The 18,304-nt window shown below is 42.1% G+C and overlaps 2 protein-coding genes and 1 long non-coding RNA gene across 4 annotated transcripts; 2 read left to right on the top strand and 1 right to left on the bottom strand.

The window, feature by feature from the left end:
• Positions 1–3,877: 3,877 nt before the first annotated feature.
• Positions 3,878–6,563, top strand: LOC4339143 (uncharacterized). Of its 2 annotated transcripts, none has more exons than XM_015782297.2 (5): positions 3,878–4,025; positions 4,145–4,303; positions 5,293–5,344; positions 5,428–5,494; positions 6,274–6,563. In XM_015782297.2, exons 2-5 carry the CDS (start codon positions 4,145–4,147, stop codon positions 6,362–6,364), a joined length of 369 nt encoding a protein of 122 aa, XP_015637783.1. In that variant the 5' UTR covers positions 3,878–4,025; the 3' UTR covers positions 6,365–6,563. The 2 variants fall into 2 exon arrangements, with proteins under 2 accessions (XP_015637783.1, XP_025881660.1); XM_026025875.2 differs by having other exon boundaries at positions 3,878–4,045.
• A 2,022-nt stretch (positions 6,564–8,585) lies between these two features.
• LOC136356584 (uncharacterized) lies at positions 8,586–13,254 on the bottom strand. Its single transcript, XR_010741566.1, has 4 exons — positions 13,105–13,254; positions 12,775–12,986; positions 10,811–12,575; positions 8,586–10,714 (listed from the first exon to the last, which is right to left on the bottom strand). It is a non-coding gene; the product is annotated as an uncharacterized lncRNA (long non-coding RNA).
• Positions 8,857–14,974, top strand: LOC4339142 (leucine-rich repeat receptor protein kinase HPCA1). Its single transcript, XM_015784694.3, has 18 exons — positions 8,857–9,218; positions 9,368–9,488; positions 9,583–9,654; positions 10,240–10,314; positions 10,412–10,483; positions 10,582–10,743; positions 10,850–10,921; positions 11,002–11,073; positions 11,173–11,244; positions 11,319–11,387; positions 11,472–11,546; positions 11,637–11,708; positions 11,794–11,925; positions 12,034–12,512; positions 12,795–12,953; positions 13,130–13,489; positions 13,614–13,846; positions 14,300–14,974. Exons 1-18 carry the CDS (start codon positions 9,131–9,133, stop codon positions 14,822–14,824), a joined length of 2,910 nt encoding a protein of 969 aa, XP_015640180.1. The 5' UTR covers positions 8,857–9,130; the 3' UTR covers positions 14,825–14,974.
• The last annotated feature ends 3,330 nt before the right edge of the window (positions 14,975–18,304 follow it).

Genomic DNA, 18,304 nt, shown 5'->3' with positions numbered 1-18,304 from the left:
ACATACTGAACAAAAATAAGGAAAAGGGACTGGAAATTACCATATTAAACGTAAGCATTCAAACATTACTCTGGTGGATCAAATTTTATCAACAATAAGCCACTTGTAATTTGTAGTCTCTTGTATAGATATACACAAATGGGTACAAAGCTCATTCTTTGGCTATATTTAGAATGCACATTCCAAATCCTATAATGACTTGTATCATGTGAAAATCCTACAAAACTCAGTTGTCAGGCCCTTACTATAGTTAGCACCTTTATGAAGGTAAGCCACAGATATAAAGTTTTCTTTGGTTAGTTTGAACAAATCCTACCCTATATTCACACTACGAACTGAGAAGAAAATTTCCACCCAATAAAAATATTTTAGGTTCTTCTCCCTCATTCAACTATACAATGGGTCTGTTTGGCACAGCTCCAGCTCCAGCTCCACCTCTTCTGGAGCTGGAGCTCAGCCAAACAGTTTCAGCTCCAACAAAAATGGGAGCGGAGCTGGGTGGAGCTCTCTCTCACAAAATGAACTAGAGAGGTGGAGCTGGGTTTAGGCAGCTCCATAACTCCACTCCAGACCCAACTCCTGGAGCTAAATTTAGGAGTTGGAGCTCTACCAAACTGGCCCAATATCAGCACATCATCTCATGCACACCTATAATCTCTCCCATTGATTTCTTGATCAGATGCATTGACCAAATATGAAGGCTACTTGAGGAAGCAAATCTATGGTAGGTCACCATTCTTTTGTAACCAATTTCTAACATCACCTTGGTTGCTTAGTTTTGGGGTTGATTTATTTAAGTCAACCAAGTAAAGAAAGATTTTCTATGTAATTGCTTCTCCCACAGGCACCAATTTTGAGCAGTAAGAACAAAAGCATGACCATCCATGTGCAGATAGGTTTTAGTTTAGTGTAGTTCAAATCTCATTCATTAACGAGTACAGTTACATGGTACAACTATAGGGTCGGTTTACTCAGTTACCTAACTTGCATGCCAATAAGAGTAGAAAATAATGCAGAATTCATGTGTTGTTTCAATCCTAAACCGTATTTAATTGGCAAAATAAATATAGATACGCATTACTCAGCACAAATAGGAATATTATTATAATAATTATTTTGTATATTGGATTAAAAGGAAGGTCCATTCTGGCTAGACTCTAGGGGAGTTCTTAAAAGGTAAAAGGACCTTGAATCCATTATAAGACAGTAACTTAAGGCATACAAATTAAAAAAAATTGTACACTGGTCTGTTTGTGGTCTTTTTCTATCATGAGATGATGCTAATGGAACATTAAATTAGCAAGAGGAAGAAAAAGTATTGAAGAAAGCAACCTCACATTGTTTAGTTGGTTTAGTGTCACTTCTAACTTCCCCTGGAAGGTAAGAAATATGCAGTTATGCACCATTGTCCGAACTCCAAAGCCTTTTCTCCAAGAATCATATAGGGAGCGTTCGGCAGGAGGAGTTTGTGAGTTAGTTTGTTTCATTTTCCGTGCGCACGCTTCCCGAACTACTAACGGTGTGTTTTTTGTAAAAATTTTCTATATGAAAGTTGCTTTAAAAAATCATATTAATCTATTTTTGAAGTTTAAAATAGTTTATACTCAATTAATCATGTACTAATAGCTCACCTCGTTTTGCGTATCTTCCCAATCTTCTCTTTTCCCCTCCTCTCAAACTCACCCATAGTCTATAGTGTATGAACTCTGAATCTCAAACTTGTAGTACAAAATAAATCTGCATGGTTAACACGACATACAAACAGATACCAATGAGTTGTTAAGCCACTAAAACATACAAACAATGAAGATGTTAGAAGCACAATTATCTTTCAGTGGATATATGTACAGCTCCATACGAGAGGATTCTTAATTCTCTTGAGGTAGCTACCTGCGAAAAACATCGGGGTTTTCAGGATCCATCAGTCAATCCCCTGAACAAGAACGATGATGTCGGCTTGTCGAGAATAACAGAACAATGCATATCCATGTTCTCCGAAGATTGAGCTCCCCAGCTTGGATCAAATCGCAGACGCTCGCGTCCGCAGCTGAGCAGGAGTTCATGAAACCTACCAATTTACTGCAAGAAAAAAATAATCTCAAACCGGAGCCTAACTGGAATTACATACAGCATCGAAGACTACCCGATAGACCAACAGAATAATTTGAGACCTGTAGAACATTCTGTGGCTTGAGTTCATTCAAAATCATCAGAATAAAGCCCCCCACCCTATCCCATTCCATCAATCCCTCCCCCGGGGCAACCGGAAAGGGAGAGAACATTCTGCAGATTGGGTTCATTCAGATCACCCAGGCTGGAAACTCCAACGCCAATGGCCCAAGCATCTCTCTAATTCGAATGCAGGAAAGGCCGCCGCTAAATCAAACTCCCAACTCCCCCCAAAAAAGAAAAAAAATCCAAGCACGATGCACGACTGGAAACTATTCCCCTGGGCCGGGACGAACACGCCGTCGGCTGCGAATCGAGATGACACAAGATCCATCCGCCGGTGAGCAGCGGCGCGGCCACCGACCTAATCTGAGTTTTGGCGATGGCGAGACCGAGAGTTAGCGGCGGGAGGCGAGGATCTCTCTGTCGCGGTGGAGACGGGGACGAGGGGTTTGTGCTTGTGCCCTTCGTCCCTGTGAACGAATCTTGATGCACTCCGTGTAAGGTGGTAAGGCTCTGTTTGCGAAGCTTCACCTTATCTCGTAAAATCTGAAGCTCTTCCAAATAATCCCACTTTTTTTTTAATTCTAAGAAGTTAGTTATAGAATATGGAAAATGAATTAGAGAGCTGTTTGGGAAGCTTTCATCACATAATCTCCCACTCCCTAAACCGTCTATATTTTCACCCATATTCTAAGAATCTTTACTCGTAGAATCTAGAAAATAAACTAGAAATCTAAAACTGAATCTAAAAGGCTGGCTACCAACCAGTAGATTTTCAGAATCTTAAACTACTCCAAACAAAACCTAGAAATCGGATGCTGAGAAATCTAGCTTTTCTAAGCCGGCTACATCCAGCTATTTCTTACAATCTTAAACTCCAGACAGATCCTAAGGCTAAGAGAGGTGCAAAAAAAAACACCAACCTACCGTATGAATATTTTTGAAATATTGAGCTAAGATTAACGAAGTTACGAGCTGGTAGCTCGCTATTGATAAGTACTTCCTCCGTTCTACAATGTAAGTCATCCTAGCATTTACCACATTCATATTGATATTAATGAATCTAGATAGATATATATGTCTAGATTTATTAACATCAATATAAATATGGGAAATGCTAAAATGATTTACACCGTGAAACGGAGGGAGTACCAAACTGAAGGAATGGGCTAGTAAATCTTGAAATTAATGAAGTTACCATGTGACTATCAATTGATAGGTCTCACTAAAAGAGCGGGTTCGACTAGAAAAAACTTGATTAGTTAAGTTACGCTCACTTAAAAAAACCAAACATTTTCTTGTAATGTTAAATTTAACTAGTTCTAATCATGAAGTGTACGACCTACATCTTATTTACGGTATTGTTAAAACAGATTATTTAAATATGTTCCTAGAAAAATCTCCAACTGTTTGTAAGGTCACTTATTTTTTTATTTTAAAAAATATTTCTATATAGTTACATAGATAATTTATAACAATACTCCACTTAATATAAATATATATTAAACATTTTTTTCATTTTACAAGAACCAGCCCAACTTCCCAAATGGCCCTCATCAATTCGACCTGGGCCACTCGGACGTTTCCGATGGACTCGTCAAGCCCACACTCCCCCCACCGATCAGACAGTGGGCCCTTCATGGGCCCACGCCACGCCCTCCTCCACTCCGTCTGACCTGACCATCTTCCACCCAGCGTTGGTCTCGTCTGCAGCCTCGCCTTCACCTCGGCGGGTAGATCTCGCGGGCGCATCGCGTCGCGGGGCAAATTCATCACCTTCGTGAGGCGCAAAACCCTACTGCCCTTGACCCCTCCCGCTCCCCTCAGATCTCCCCAGGGTCCACCGATCCAAGGTGAGGCGGCTTCGTGCTCGGTCGGTGTGTGCGTGACGTGAGGTTTCTTGTTCTTGATTTTGGTTTCTTGAGTTTTGACCATGGTGGATCCGGCGGTGTGTGGTGGTGTGTGGTTGCAGATGGCGAGCACGGGGGGGAGGTCGATGGCGCTGTCGCTGCTGCTGTTCGCGGTGACGCTGTCGCTGCTCGAGATGTACCGGGGGAGGTTCGCCTCGTCGGAGCTCATGACCATCGCCGGCGGATTCGTCAGCTCCCTCCTCTTCCTCTTCCTTCTCACGGTGCGTTGAATCGTCCGCTCCCAACCCTCCTCTTACGATCTTATACCCCTTAATAAGTTTTTAAGTTTTGCTCGTGATGCCGTTGTTTGTCCCTCTTTCTTTTTAGCTAATTTGAAGTGATAGAATCACATGAGTGGTAAAATTTTCGTTTTATTATTAATTTAGACAAACCCCGTAGCAAATGGAGTTGCCAAGATGTTGTCTCTCGTAGCTTTTGTCACATTTGAGTGATTCAGTCTGTAGGGGATAAACACCATAGAAGAAAACATAGTTTTGCTCTGTGCAGAAGTGGGTAGTAACATTGTGCTTCTCTGAATTGTAATATCCGACTAGGCGCATAAGCGAGATTTCGGCTTAGAGGACCTGGAACTAGTTTATTCAGGTTCAGTTTTCCAGATATCCACAGAAGAATAGCTTCTGAAATATCATACACCATCTAATATTAAGTTCACTCTCTACACAAGAAGTCAAGGATGGCTTCTGAAAGAGAATAGAACATTTAATTTTAAGCTCACTTGGTACTATGTAGGCTAAGCTATCTGCTAGTATTTCCATGATGCTATCATAATTCTTGCAAAGGGCATGTTAAGTATGGAACCTGGAGCTTCGAACTTTTAACCTTTTGAGCCAAGATAATAGAACTAAAGGGGGTTTTGGCCAAAAGCATGCTAAGCCCCAAGAGCATCCAGCAGAACTAGCAGCCCCAATGTCCATACTACTAGTCTTATCTGATGGTCAAAGAAAGTATCCTTGAAATGGGGTACTTATCCCAGCTTTCTGCTCTGTAACAAGAGAACAGTGCAAGCAGACCCTTAGGAAGGCAACAAAACTTAGCAAAAACAAGCACATAAGACATAGTGAGCAGGTGGTATCCACATTTGATTTTCACCTTTTATGGTTGTATTAAAAGATCAGTGAGTTTTGCACTTTTTTAACTGTTTCCTCTCAACATTAATATTAGTATATGATAATTTGATATACTTTTGCAGTTTATTGGCAACTATCAGGAAGCTAATGGAGTTAAAACTGGATGGGGTGCAGGTATGTATAGTCATACGATCTCATTCTTGCTGCTTCCCCCTGATTTTTATTTCGACTTTCTTTAACTGTCTCTTTCTTTGCAGTTGTTGTCGCGGAACTTACTGCACTTATTGTTGCCGGCACTGTCCATCGTGTTTGCATCACAACATGGTATGTTATCTTTAAGACACTTTACTATTTCTTTCTACGGACATTTAGAATTTTTCTATATGGTCCCATTAACACATCCATAGATCTGAGTGTTTGCTGTTTGCTAAATAAGAAAATTCTTGGATTATCCAGAGATGGTAATCTCAGACATACTAGTGGAGTATTTGCTTATGAACTGTTGCTCTGTTTAGATGGGAGGAAATGAAACTAACAATTTAGGCAAAAACAAGATACTCCACTCCTTTGTTTGCAAGGAGTTAAAACTTTTTTCATCCTGTTGAATGTGATATCATTCAAGATAGTAATGTGTATTTCACACAAGTATTTTTTACCTATCTTAAGTTGTATATTGTTAACACTAATGCTATTGGTAAATATGGATTTGTCACATGTTGTAAAAGCTGTATTTATGCAACAATGTCACTGGAAACGCTATGCAATTTGCAGATTACGCTATTCAGAATTATGGCATATAGAATGGGTTACTAGTAGTTCTGTTGAACCTGTCTATATAAAATATCAAATCAATTGCCCTTTTATAGCCTATTATGCTTGCGGTCTAAGTCCCGCCGCTACTTGGCATTTTTTTAAGCAACTTGACACATTGTGGATACCCTCATAACCATGACTTTGGAGAGTTCTATGACAGTGAGAAATTGATACTTTGGAGAGTTCTTTGACAGTGATAAATTCATATTATTAACCTTTGGTCAGTCTGTGCACCCGTTGCTGCAGTCCTTGCGAATGTGTTAATCAATTTTTATCAACTTTGGCTGCAGCTTCCTGTTTTCTGCTGGATTTCTCTACGAGGTTGATAAGCTCTCTGGAATGATTCTCGCGAAGAGCGAGTCTAAAGCGAGGCGGCACTAGGCTTTTGTACCATGTCATATTTTGTAGATCAAATCAAAAACTAATGTTCACACCCTTCATGGAACTTTCAACCCAGCTAGCTTTTTCCCCCAGGCATACGTATACCATTTGAATTATGAATTCCTCTAGTGTGTTTGCACTGATGTCACAGTTCGGCTTTTATGAGTTTTATCTAATGAGAATGGTGTTGACTAGGTGATTTCGATGTCTTTTTGACAGTCTCCTGGTGACATCAGTTCATATTTTTTGCAAAGCAATGACACATTTTGGCATTTTAGACGTGCCCTGTTGCAAACGTTGAAAACATTGTGAAGTGGTAGCTGTGGTTAAGATCTGAATTTGTCAAGCATGTTGCTTAACGTTTTATCTCCATCAACTCTGGGGTTTTCTTGTTTGCAAAGCGCGGCACGACAATGGGAAATGTCAACTAGGGACCTCTGGAATTATTCTATGGGACGGGGTCATGTAGTCTGCTTTGAGATTGGTGTTGAAATCTTCCCCGTGGATTATTTATTTATTTATTTTTACCTTTTTTATTTAAAATTTTAGAAATAAACCATTCAAAACTTATTTTCAAATCTAAAACTGTTGGTCACGTGGCAAGGGTTTTATCAATCCAGCTAGATTGATTTGGCGAGACAACAGCCCACTTTATAGCCATTATGGGAGACGTAGCAGAGTTGTTTTGTCAAGCAGTGCGAGATGACGTGGTTAGACCAAAAAATTTAGATTTGAAATAAGTTTTAGGAGCATTTATTTTAAAAACTACAAAAGGTTCGAAAATAATAAGAATTCACGTCCATGCAGGGCGATGAAAGCATTACAAAGCCAAAGCTGATTTTAAGTTTTAAAACTTTTTTTTAGAACTAATTCCGTGTGTTTCTTCGCCGCTTTCATTGTCCAACCTTTCCGTGATTTAGTGCAAAATTATTCCTGAGAATTAAGTAATTTTTAAGAATTGAAAAATCAGCTAAGCATGCACTCGTTTGCCGCTTTTTGCATGAATCTAGTGAAAGATCGCGATTGACATGAACGTGCGGCAATTTGACCAAGGCTCTCCCTTTCCCAGCCACTCTCTTTCAGGTCCACAACAGTAGCACAATGCAAAAAATCACGAGCAAATCAAAACTCGAGATAAGGCATGACGACCCCAATTGGCAACTTGCCCTTTTCTGCAAACTTCACACCGCGAGCCTGACGCGGTTGAAGAAGTATTTATTAACCCTATTTAATTAGGGTTAATTGTGTCCGGCCGACCTATGAGCACATGTGGAGTATTAATGAAGGTGTTTCTATGTTTCGATCCGGAAGTTATTTCTGCTAATTTTAGATTGACCTAATTTTAAGAGGATGAAAGGTACTCACAACAACTAAGGTACAAATTTACCACAAGGATTCTCGTCGTAATCAAGAAGACATAAGAGATCCTAGAATCATATACTCTCTCTCTCTCTCTCTCTCTCTCTCTCTCTCTCTCTCTCTCTTTCTGTTCTTTGTACTTGATGCATTTATCTTAACCGTGGATTACATGGACAGATTAGGACAGAATCCACAACGACGATTCCTCTCCTGCATTGTCAACTATCAACTGCACGGGCACAAATGTACTCCCTCCGTCCCATTTTAAGTGCAGTCAGCCATGATTTTCCGTGCTCAACTTTGATCGTCCGTCTTATTTTTAAATTTTTTACATAAGTCACGCATAAAGTAATATTCATGCTTTATCATCTCATAACAATAAAATACTAATTATAAAAAAAAGAATAAGACGGACGATTAAAATTGAGCACGGAAACTCATGGTTGTATTTAAAATAGAATAGGACAGTGGGAGTACAATCCAAGACGACGACTAACCTGCACATTAACCTAGGCACCTTCTTCCTAAGATATAGATATACCAGTACTAGTATAATAATGTTAACAAAAAGGAATATCAAAATGTGGGTTGGATTAAGCCTCACGATCCCATTTCGCGCGCCCGACGGCCAACACACAAAATAATAAGAAATCATGCCCGCGATGGCTACCTGACACCAACAGCCGACCTGATTGAGAGAGATCAATTAATAAACTGAACAACAGGTTAAATGGTTAACTAATCCAAGTCGACACTAATTACTCTATATTAGCGCAGGTCTTTTTTTCTTTTTCAATAGCACTGCCTCCAACTTCTAATAGATGACGCCGTTAACTTTTAAACAAATATTTGATCATTCATCTTATAAAAAAAATTTATACAAATATATAAAATATAAATCACTTAAAGTATTTTGAGTGATAAAACAACTTACAATAAAATTATAACTAATTAATTTTTTTAAACAAAACGAACGGTTAAACATGTGATAAAGAGTTAACAATGTTATCTTTTAAAAACAGAGGTACTAATATTGATTAAGCATAAGCAGGTCGGCTCTTTGACCAAACGGCGCGAGGAAGGAGCAGAGGCGGGAGGGAGGATGTCTGGCTGTCTGAACGCGTGAGGAGCTCACACTCTGATCATCCATCCGCGGGTGGGTTGACCTCTTCCCGGCGGCGCGGCGAGAGAAGGGAAGACTTCAACCCGGCCGCGGTTGGTGGCGCCATCACTCCCCGGCCCCCGCGCCCACCATATACACCGAGGCGTCGTCGCCTCCCCGCACCTTGCGCGGACTCTTCTCCTCTTCTTCCTCCACCTCCTCCTCCACGATCTCCGGTCAAGCAGAGCACAAGCGTGTGCTAGCTCTCCCGGTGGCTTGCCTCGCCGGCGACGGCGCGGCGCAGGATGGAGCCGCGGGTGTTGATGGCTCTTGCGCTGGTGGTGGTGGCGGCGGGCGTGCCGGCGGTGTTGTGCCAGACCAACGCCCAGGACGGTGAGTGCTCTTGCCTCGCCGCCGGCGATCACCTCCGTTTCTTCCATAGATGATTCTAAAGTCAGGCAGGATCTTCTTGCCCGGAGAAGAATCGCTTGGTTTTTGTTGCTGGTGTTGATGATCTTCTTCTTGGGCATGCATGCGTGCAGCTGCGGCGCTCGAGGGGCTGAAGAGCCAATGGACGAACTACCCGTTGAGCTGGAACTCCGGCGACCCCTGCGGCGGCGGATGGGACGGCATCATGTGCACCAACGGCAGGGTGACGACGCTGTAAGTTACAGCCATCTCCTTCTCCTCCTACCACCAATATCATGTGATGGGCCTTCCTCTGAAATCGTGCCATGGATGTCTCTGGTTTTTGCAGGAGGCTGTCAAGCGTCAGCCTGCAGGGAACACTGAGCAGCAGCATCGGCCAGCTCGGCCAGCTCACGTACCTGTAAGCACCTTCTTCTATCATCAGTTCATCACCCAGCTTAGCAAAAGTTCAAAACAGCATGATTTTGCAGGCTATGAACTTGGGATTTTCGAAATTTTGTTCATGCTTCTGTAGCAGTTCAGATTGTGAATTCAGGCAATCAGGCTAGGAACTTCTGATTGAACCAGTCAAGGGGCAGATTGTCAGAACAGTTTGCTTCTAGTTTATGAACTCTGCTTTTTTTTTTCTTGAGGCTTAGTTCAGCTGACCAGTTCATGTTTACCAATCTTAAGCTTTGACTATTTCGGCAATGTGACATGGATTAGGTTCATTTCTTACCAAATGAAAGAAACAAAGATATGATGCCAAGTTACAATAGTAAATAGATCTGGATGAAATATCTGAAGCTTTGACTATTTTCGCAATGTGACATGGATTAGGCTCATTTCTTACCAAAAGAAAGAAACAAGATACTACACTTGAAGTTAAATTATCAATAGCAAACGTACCTGGATGAAATGATCCGTGACAAAGTTCTGGAGTACAACTAATTTGTCTAAGAAGAAATAGTCTAGTAGTAGTAGCTGATAACAGAAACACTTGCAGGGATCTTTCCTTCAACATCAATCTCGGTGGTCCGCTGCCAGCTGAGATTGGGAACCTTGGGGAGCTTACGACACTGTATGCGCCGCACTGCCCATTGTTGTCAACACTACTTTTTCCAATCAGAAATACCAAACTTTCTTACTGATGTGCACAAATGCTGTGTAATTGTCAGGATCTTAGCTGGTTGCAGCTTCACTGGAAACATTCCAATAGCAATAGGCAACCTGCGGAAACTTGGGTTCTTGTAAGTGGATATACCTGGTCCACAGTTTCAGATGATAAACCCTTTTTTTCTTTTCTTTTGAGTGGATTGACATAATGAATTCGTGCCATTCTCTATAGGGCCTTGAATTCAAACAAGTTTAGTGGTGGAATACCGTCTTCGATTGGCGTACTCACAAACCTCTTATGGCTAGACCTGGCTGATAATCAACTCACTGGATCTGTCCCCATCTCAACATCAACATCACCAGGCCTGGACCAACTTGTCAAAACGCAGCACTTGTAAGTAATTTTAATCTTACTTTATGGTATTATCAATTGAGAAATATCAGAATATGTAAGTACTTACAATTGATTGTTTTGCTCCAAACTTCAAATTGATGAACAGCCATTTCAACAAGAACCAGTTAACTGGAACGCTTACTGGACTTTTCAACTCCAATATGACTCTCATACACATGTAAGGGATCGACAAATTTTCATGTCTAATATGAATACCGAATAGATATATCTTGCTAACATCTCTCCCTATCTCGTCAGTTTGTTTGATAGCAACAAATTCTCAGGCTCAATCCCAGCTGAGGTTGGGACTGTTAGTACACTCGAAGTTCTGTAAGTATCTTGAAAGTTCACATAGGTGGAACTCATCCTTTTATTTTCTCCAAAAAAAAAAATGGTCATATCTTTGACTTGCTTTTGTATCTTTGACAGCCGATTGGATAGGAATGGTTTTACGGGAGCAATACCTGCTACAATTGGCAGTTTGGTCAAACTGAATGAGCTGTAAGTGACATCTGATCTTAAAGGAAGAGTTATGACACTTGAGGCACCTCTCTTGAAAATGTTATCTTCTGCAGGAACTTAGCAAACAACAAGCTAACTGGATCAGTGCCAGATCTCAGCAACATGACCAACTTGAATGTTGTGTAAGAAACTAACCACCCCCATGCCTCATCATCCAATCATATAATTTGTCTGCATAACTAAAGATTCCACTCTTGAATTGCCAGGGATTTGAGCAACAACACATTTGATCCTTCAGTGGCCCCCAGCTGGTTCACATCTTTAACATCTCTTGCTTCTGTGTGAGTTATCCAAAACTTTTGGAATTTTAAATTTTGTGTCGTCTTGTGATGACAATTTCATACTCATCTCTATATGTTTTGATCACTCAGTTCAATAGTTTCTGGAAGTCTTTCTGGCCAGGTCCCAAAGGGGCTCTTCACATTGCCCACACTGCAGCAAGTGTAATTTTCTGGTAACTTACAACTCAACATATAAGCTTTAAAAAAAAGTGTCTTATCTCTGCCTATTTTGTGGCCAATCGGACAGTGTGCTGAGCAACAACCAATTCAACGGGACACTTGAAATTACAGGCAACATCAGCAGCTCACTGCAGACAGTAAATCTCATGGACAACCGAATAGTTTCTACCGATACTGCAAGCTACAAGAAAACTCTACTGTAAGAACCTGCAAACTCAATAAGAACCAAGAACACCATACAATCTTCGTCTTCTCTCCTACCTTTCACCAACATTGCCTCACTTCTCATGCCATATCCTGTCTGCAGCCTGGCAGGTAATCCGTTTTGCGCCGAGCAAGATCCCAACAACAGAGCCTTCTGCAGCAGGCAGCTACAGAACGCGAGCCCATACAGTACCAGTATGGAAAAATGCGGCTCAGCTCAGTGCAGTGATGGTCAGAACGTGAACCCTGCAAGCTGCGGCTGTGCTTTCTCATACAACGGCAAGATGGTTTTCAGGGCACCCTTCTTCGTCGACTTGGTGAGCAGTACGCCGTTCCAGCTGCTGGAGTCGACCATGGCGGCAAAGCTGAACCTGCTCCCTGGCTCGGTCGCTCTCTCAGACATCCACTTCAACAGTGACAACTACCTCCAAGTTCAAGTGAAGCTGTTCCCAACATCCGGGGTGACCTTCAACCTGTCAGAATTGACAAGGATTGGTTCTTCTCTCAGTAACCAGATTTACAAACCACCAGCAAATTTTGGACCTTATTTCTTCATTGCAGACCCATATGCCCCCTTGGCAGGTACTTGGATTTCACTGTGTCGAGACTCCCACTTTATTTGCACTGAAGTAGTTTTAGTTTTCCCTTTGAGAATGCAGAGGTATCAAAATTACAGCTTAGGAAATACCACATTTCGTTATCTGAGGGTTGGTATCTTGAAAGTTTTAATTTTTTACTTCTAAATTGCAATTAATGAGATGCTAAAAGGACTCTGCTATTTTATGTCGGAGAGTTTAGTATTTGCACAAAAGTACTAGTATATAGTGGTGTGAGGATTGCTCACTCTGATTTTGTGTGTGCCAGTTGCTCTTGGTGGCAAAAAATCCAAGATGAGCACAGGTGCCATAGCTGGAATTGCAGTAGCCGGTGGGGTCCTTGTTATCGCCCTCATTTTCATGTCATTGTTTGCTCTCCGACAGAAGAGAAGGGCTAAGGAACTCAAGGAAAGAGCAGACCCTTTTGGTAAGGATCTAAAAGCTCATAGGTATCATGTCACTGCAATGCCACCAAGCAATTTGTCAGGGACACATTAACAGCTACAAGCAGCAGCATCCTACTGCATGCTACTACTGGAATAAACTGACAAGATCAAGAAGTTCTGAAACAACTGAACCTGTTTTCTGATCCAAAATTTTCAGCTTCATGGGCTGCTGGCCAGAAGGACAGTGGAGGGGCTCCACAGCTGAAGGGAGCAAGGTTCTTCTCCTTTGACGAGCTCAAGATCTGCACCAACAACTTCTCTGACAACCACGAGATCGGGTCAGGAGGCTACGGGAAGGTGTACAGAGGGATTCTCGGTGACGGAACCCGTGTCGCCATCAAGCGTGCAGACCGCAACTCAATGCAGGGCGCTGTGGAGTTCAAGAACGAGATCGAGCTGCTGTCCAGGGTGCACCACCGCAACCTGGTCAGCCTCATTGGCTTCTGCTACGAGCAAGGTGAACAGATGCTCGTCTACGAGTACATCTCCAATGGCACACTCAGAGAGAACTTGACGGGTAAATCCACATCCCATAATTAACATTGCCATGAATCTGATTACACATTTTATTTCGCCATTTCGTTTGCATTGCTAAAATGATTCTTTTATCAAATGTTAACTGAAAAGGTTTTGATTTGCAGGAAGTGGGATGTACTTGGACTGGAAGAAGAGGCTGAGGATCGCGCTTGGCTCGGCCAGAGGGCTTGCCTACCTGCACGAGCTCGCTGACCCACCGATCATCCACCGCGACATCAAGTCCACCAACATCCTCCTCGACAACAACCTCAAGGCCAAGGTTGCCGACTTCGGGCTCTCCAAGCTCGTGGCCGACACTGAGAAGGGCCATGTCTCCACCCAAGTCAAGGGAACACTGGTAAATTCCCCTCACTATCCGCTCATGCCAATCTCCTGACAGAACTGAATTTTGAGCCTCACTTCAGTACTCACTAATAAAAATCTACTAACATCTTGAGAACCAATCAAAATCGATATGCTTAATTTGAAATCAAACTTGAAGTAAATATGGTAACTAAGCATGTACCCATTGCACTTCACCTTACTAACCACTTCTCCCAATCTCAAAATAAATCGATAAAATTCACCTTACTAACCACTTCTTCCAATCTCATGACAAATTGATAAAATTCACCCTACTAACCACTTCTGCAAGTCTCCTGACATAACTGAACTTTTAGGTTCGCTTCAGTAAAATTCGACGAACATCTTGAGGACCAATTGAAATAGATATGCTTAATTTGATCTGATAGTATAAAGAAAACAATCAAGATTGAAACAAATGGTAATAAAATCGATGGGATGTGGCTAGGGCTACCTGGACCCGGAGTACTACATGACGCAGCAGCTGTCGGAGAAGAGCGACGTGTACAGCTTCGGGGTGGTGATGCTGGAGCTGGTGAGCGGGAGGCAGCCGATCGAGAAGGGGCGGTACGTGGTGCGGGAGGTGCGGCTGGCCATCGACCCGGCCGACCACGACCACCACTACGGCCTCCGCGGGATCGTCGACCCGGCCATCCGCGACGCCGCGCGCACCCCGGTGTTCCGGCGGTTCGTGCAGCTGGCGATGCGGTGCGTCGACGAGTCGGCGGCGGCGCGCCCGGCCATGGGCGCCGTGGTGAAGGAGATCGAGGCCATGCTGCAGAACGAGCCCGACGACGCCGGCGCCGGGGAGGGGGACAGCTCCGCCGACCCGTCCGCCAACGAGTTCGACCGCCACCGCGGCGGTGGCGGCCCGCCGGCGCACCCCTACAGCGACGTGGAGATCAGCCGGGGATCGTACGCCGGCGATGGCGCGTCGGATTACATGCCCTATTTTGAGGTCAAGCCCAAGTAGTCATCATTAGATTGTAAATTGATGAGGGTGTTGTTTGTTTCAGTTTTTTTTTCCTTTGTTCTTTCTCCTTTTCAGCTTGTGATGAATTGTAAATTTTGTATGTGTTGCGAGTTGCGACAGATTAATATATACTGCTACAGATTCTTTCAATTTTTCACTGTACCAGGTGCAATTATACAAACAGATCAATTACGATACGAATTTTATATTTGGTGTTTGAATCTCGAAGATTAAGATGAAGATAAAAATTAAGTGTTTCACGTAAAACGAGGTGATTATAATGTGTGATTAATTAAGTTTTAATTATTATAAACTTGAAAAATAGATTAATCTGATATTTTAGAATAACTTTCATATAGAAAGTTTCAGCATAAAACGCACAGTTTAGCAGTTTAAAAAGCGTGTTATTTGGATTCGAACGGCCTCTTAGTAAAGAGTAGATTGTATTAGTAGTACGAGAACTTGCAGGTGGGTACGATTTAGTGCAACAACTCGAAAAATATGCAGACCGATACATGAAATTGGCACTCAAGTGTATTTTGGTTAAAACGTTGTTACGTACATATGATTCAACATATTTTGTTTGTTATATTATAATCATAACTACTAGATTATTGGTCATGAATACAATTGAATATGTTTAACTAGTAGAATCGCTCGGAAATTATGTTACAACAATTCTTATACACTTAGTTTTAACGATCATTATATATTTCGGTTTCAAATCGACAGGATATTTATTATTATAAGCAAGCAAATAAAATACATCTAGACCATTATTATTTGATAATCATTATACTTATTAGATTATTGGCAACGACTACTGTTTTTTTTACTATGTGGCTTAAAAGGTGTGGTGTCTAATATTATTTTTTTTAGCCAGAATGCACATACTAGCCAAGTTGTTACACCTAAATGATCATTTTTTAAGTTGTTACACTAGATTGCACCCACCTATCAAGTTTATGTATCGTGGACACAATTTACTCTCTAGTAAATTTCCTAAAACCCACCTACTATGGTTCAAATTTCACAAAATTCCAACTACTATGATCCTAAAGTTTCACAAATAACACTATTGATAATTTGTATTCTAAAGAAAAACATTATTGATCATTTTGATTTTAAGCTATCACAATTATTTTGACTTTAAGCTATCATATATTCTGGTTTTGTGGTTAAGGAACATAAAAAAAATCTCACTATTAAGTTGAGTGACCTCTGACGAACTTATTCTTACATCTATATAGGACGTCAAAGGGCCCACTAGGCCTCACCAAGGGTAGTGGCACGGGCAGAGGACAAATTTCATAATTAAAATGCCCAATATGGCAAATTTTGTGGTTAGATTAAGGACTCCATCGAATTATTGGCAATGTTCAATCATTCGAAAACCAGCAATTTTCCTCATAAAATAAAGTAATACTAGTACTAACCTAATGAAGCCACGAACCTTGGTTGCATCAATCAAGCTAACGACCTAAATGATTCGGGCGCCTTCCACACAAGAAAAACACACATGTACTGATGTACACAACATGGAGAGGGAAATGGCTACAACAACGCGCAAGATTAATAAAGCAACATATTTTGCCTCTGAAAGGACGGAAAAGAATTGAAAATATTCATTATTTCTAATTTTTTTTAACTATATACACGGTTTTAGAAGAATTGTGAAAATATACGCGTCCTGCGTGATGAAAACGTGGACCGTGTGTTTGACGTGGCACGAAAATGCAAGAGCAACGATCGACGCGATCCCGCGGTGTGGGCGCGTGGAACCGCGTCTGTCCCGCATGCCGGTTGAGCGGCACCGAATGCGGGACGGCATGCTTGCATGCAGCCACACTTTCTTGCTGGCGGTCGTGCGCCACTGGCTCGCGGGACCGCTCAACCGACTTACGGTACCGCGGCGCCGGTTCGCGGGATCGACGCAGTCCCACACTGCCGTTCCGCGTGACCGCCTCGGTCCCGCTGCGCCGTTCTGCGCGACCGAGCGGGCGTCGGCTCACAGCTTGATTCCACACCCTCGTTCTGCGTGACCGGTCCCGTACCCATCATTCCGCGGCACCGCTCGGCCTATCGGTCCCGCGCCGCCACGTTGCGCTTTCGTTCCGCTCCCGCATTTCCAGCGTGTGGGAGAGATATATTTCTGTAAATCCTTCTCGCCCACGTATATAAACGCAAAATGCGAAAAAACAAGATATTTTTTCAAATTTTTTTCCCGAAAGGACGAGGTTAGCTTACGAAGTTAGTAGTCAACCCAAACGCTAACCAACCAACACGCGGAATTTTTTTTTTATTTTTTTTATTAAAAGTTTTACAAAAATAATTTTTCATTTTGAAAATTGACAGAAGTGGTCGCCTACCGCCCTCTAGGAGGGCGATTTTTAAAAATCGCCATCCCAGAGGGCGGCGAAAGTGATGTGGCAGACGGCCGTTCGCTCTCGGGCGACGGCCGTCAACGAAATTTGCAGGCGGCCCCCTTGCCGCCCTCCGCTAGGGCGATTTTGTACTGTGCGGGGGGCCGCCTGCAAATGGGCGGCGGGGGGCCTGGAATTTTGCAGGCGGCCCCCTTGCCGCCCTGGGGGAGGGCGATTTTATACTGTGCTTTATATTTTTGTATAAATATCAATAGTTATCAAATCTTTTTATATTGAAAACTATACAAGATTAAAATCTCCAAGACTGGTAAAATACAATTTTATTATTTTTTAGGGCCTATTTGGAATGTTACCGTACAAATATTTTGTTAGTGCCAAAATATAAGCAAGTTTTGGCACTACCAAATATTTGGTAAGGTAAAATTGCATTTGATCATATTTGGTTTGCTGCCAAAATGTAAAATTGTAGTGAAGAATGTTCTACATAATCTCAAATCTAGATTACGTATTACCAATGAATAGGCTTCAATCGAAATCAAACACAAGTACTATTCAAATTACCAAAATATTGGTAGGGCATGTTTTTGATAGCAATCCAAATAGGCCCTTAGTCTTACGCATACAAAAAATCACCACCATAATTAAACATTGTAATGATAAGATAGATAAGAAGTGCCATCGATACACGGTACAAATTTGTCGATCCCGACGAATCAAGCATGCGGTAACCTATCGGCTCCTTCTAGGTCGGTCAGAATGCATTGCATTCTCGTGGTCCTTCAATCGTTGATACTCTACTTGTGTTTCTGACTCTGTTATCTTCTGGCCATGATATGATGGAGTGACATTGTCGATCCATCGAGTAAATCCACCCATCCTTGGATTGCCCTGTAAAAATAGTAATGTTATTCAGTTTGGGTAGTAATTTTGTGCAAATCATAGCGGATTTTGTAAATGGTTAGACATACAACGAAATCGTTGTCTACATTGGGGCAGACAAAATATCTCCTTCGAAATGTTTGTTCAGCAAAGGATGTAGCCACCTGCCAGCGATCTCTGCACCCACACTTTGGACGCTCGGACCATTTAGGTAACC

Source organism: Oryza sativa, chromosome 5 (assembly GCF_034140825.1).
Source record: "Oryza sativa Japonica Group chromosome 5, ASM3414082v1".
NCBI classification, from domain to species: Eukaryota; Viridiplantae; Streptophyta; class Magnoliopsida; order Poales; family Poaceae; genus Oryza; species Oryza sativa.
The sequence above is the reverse complement of the archived record's forward strand: the minus strand, read 5'-3'. Positions and strand labels throughout refer to the sequence as shown.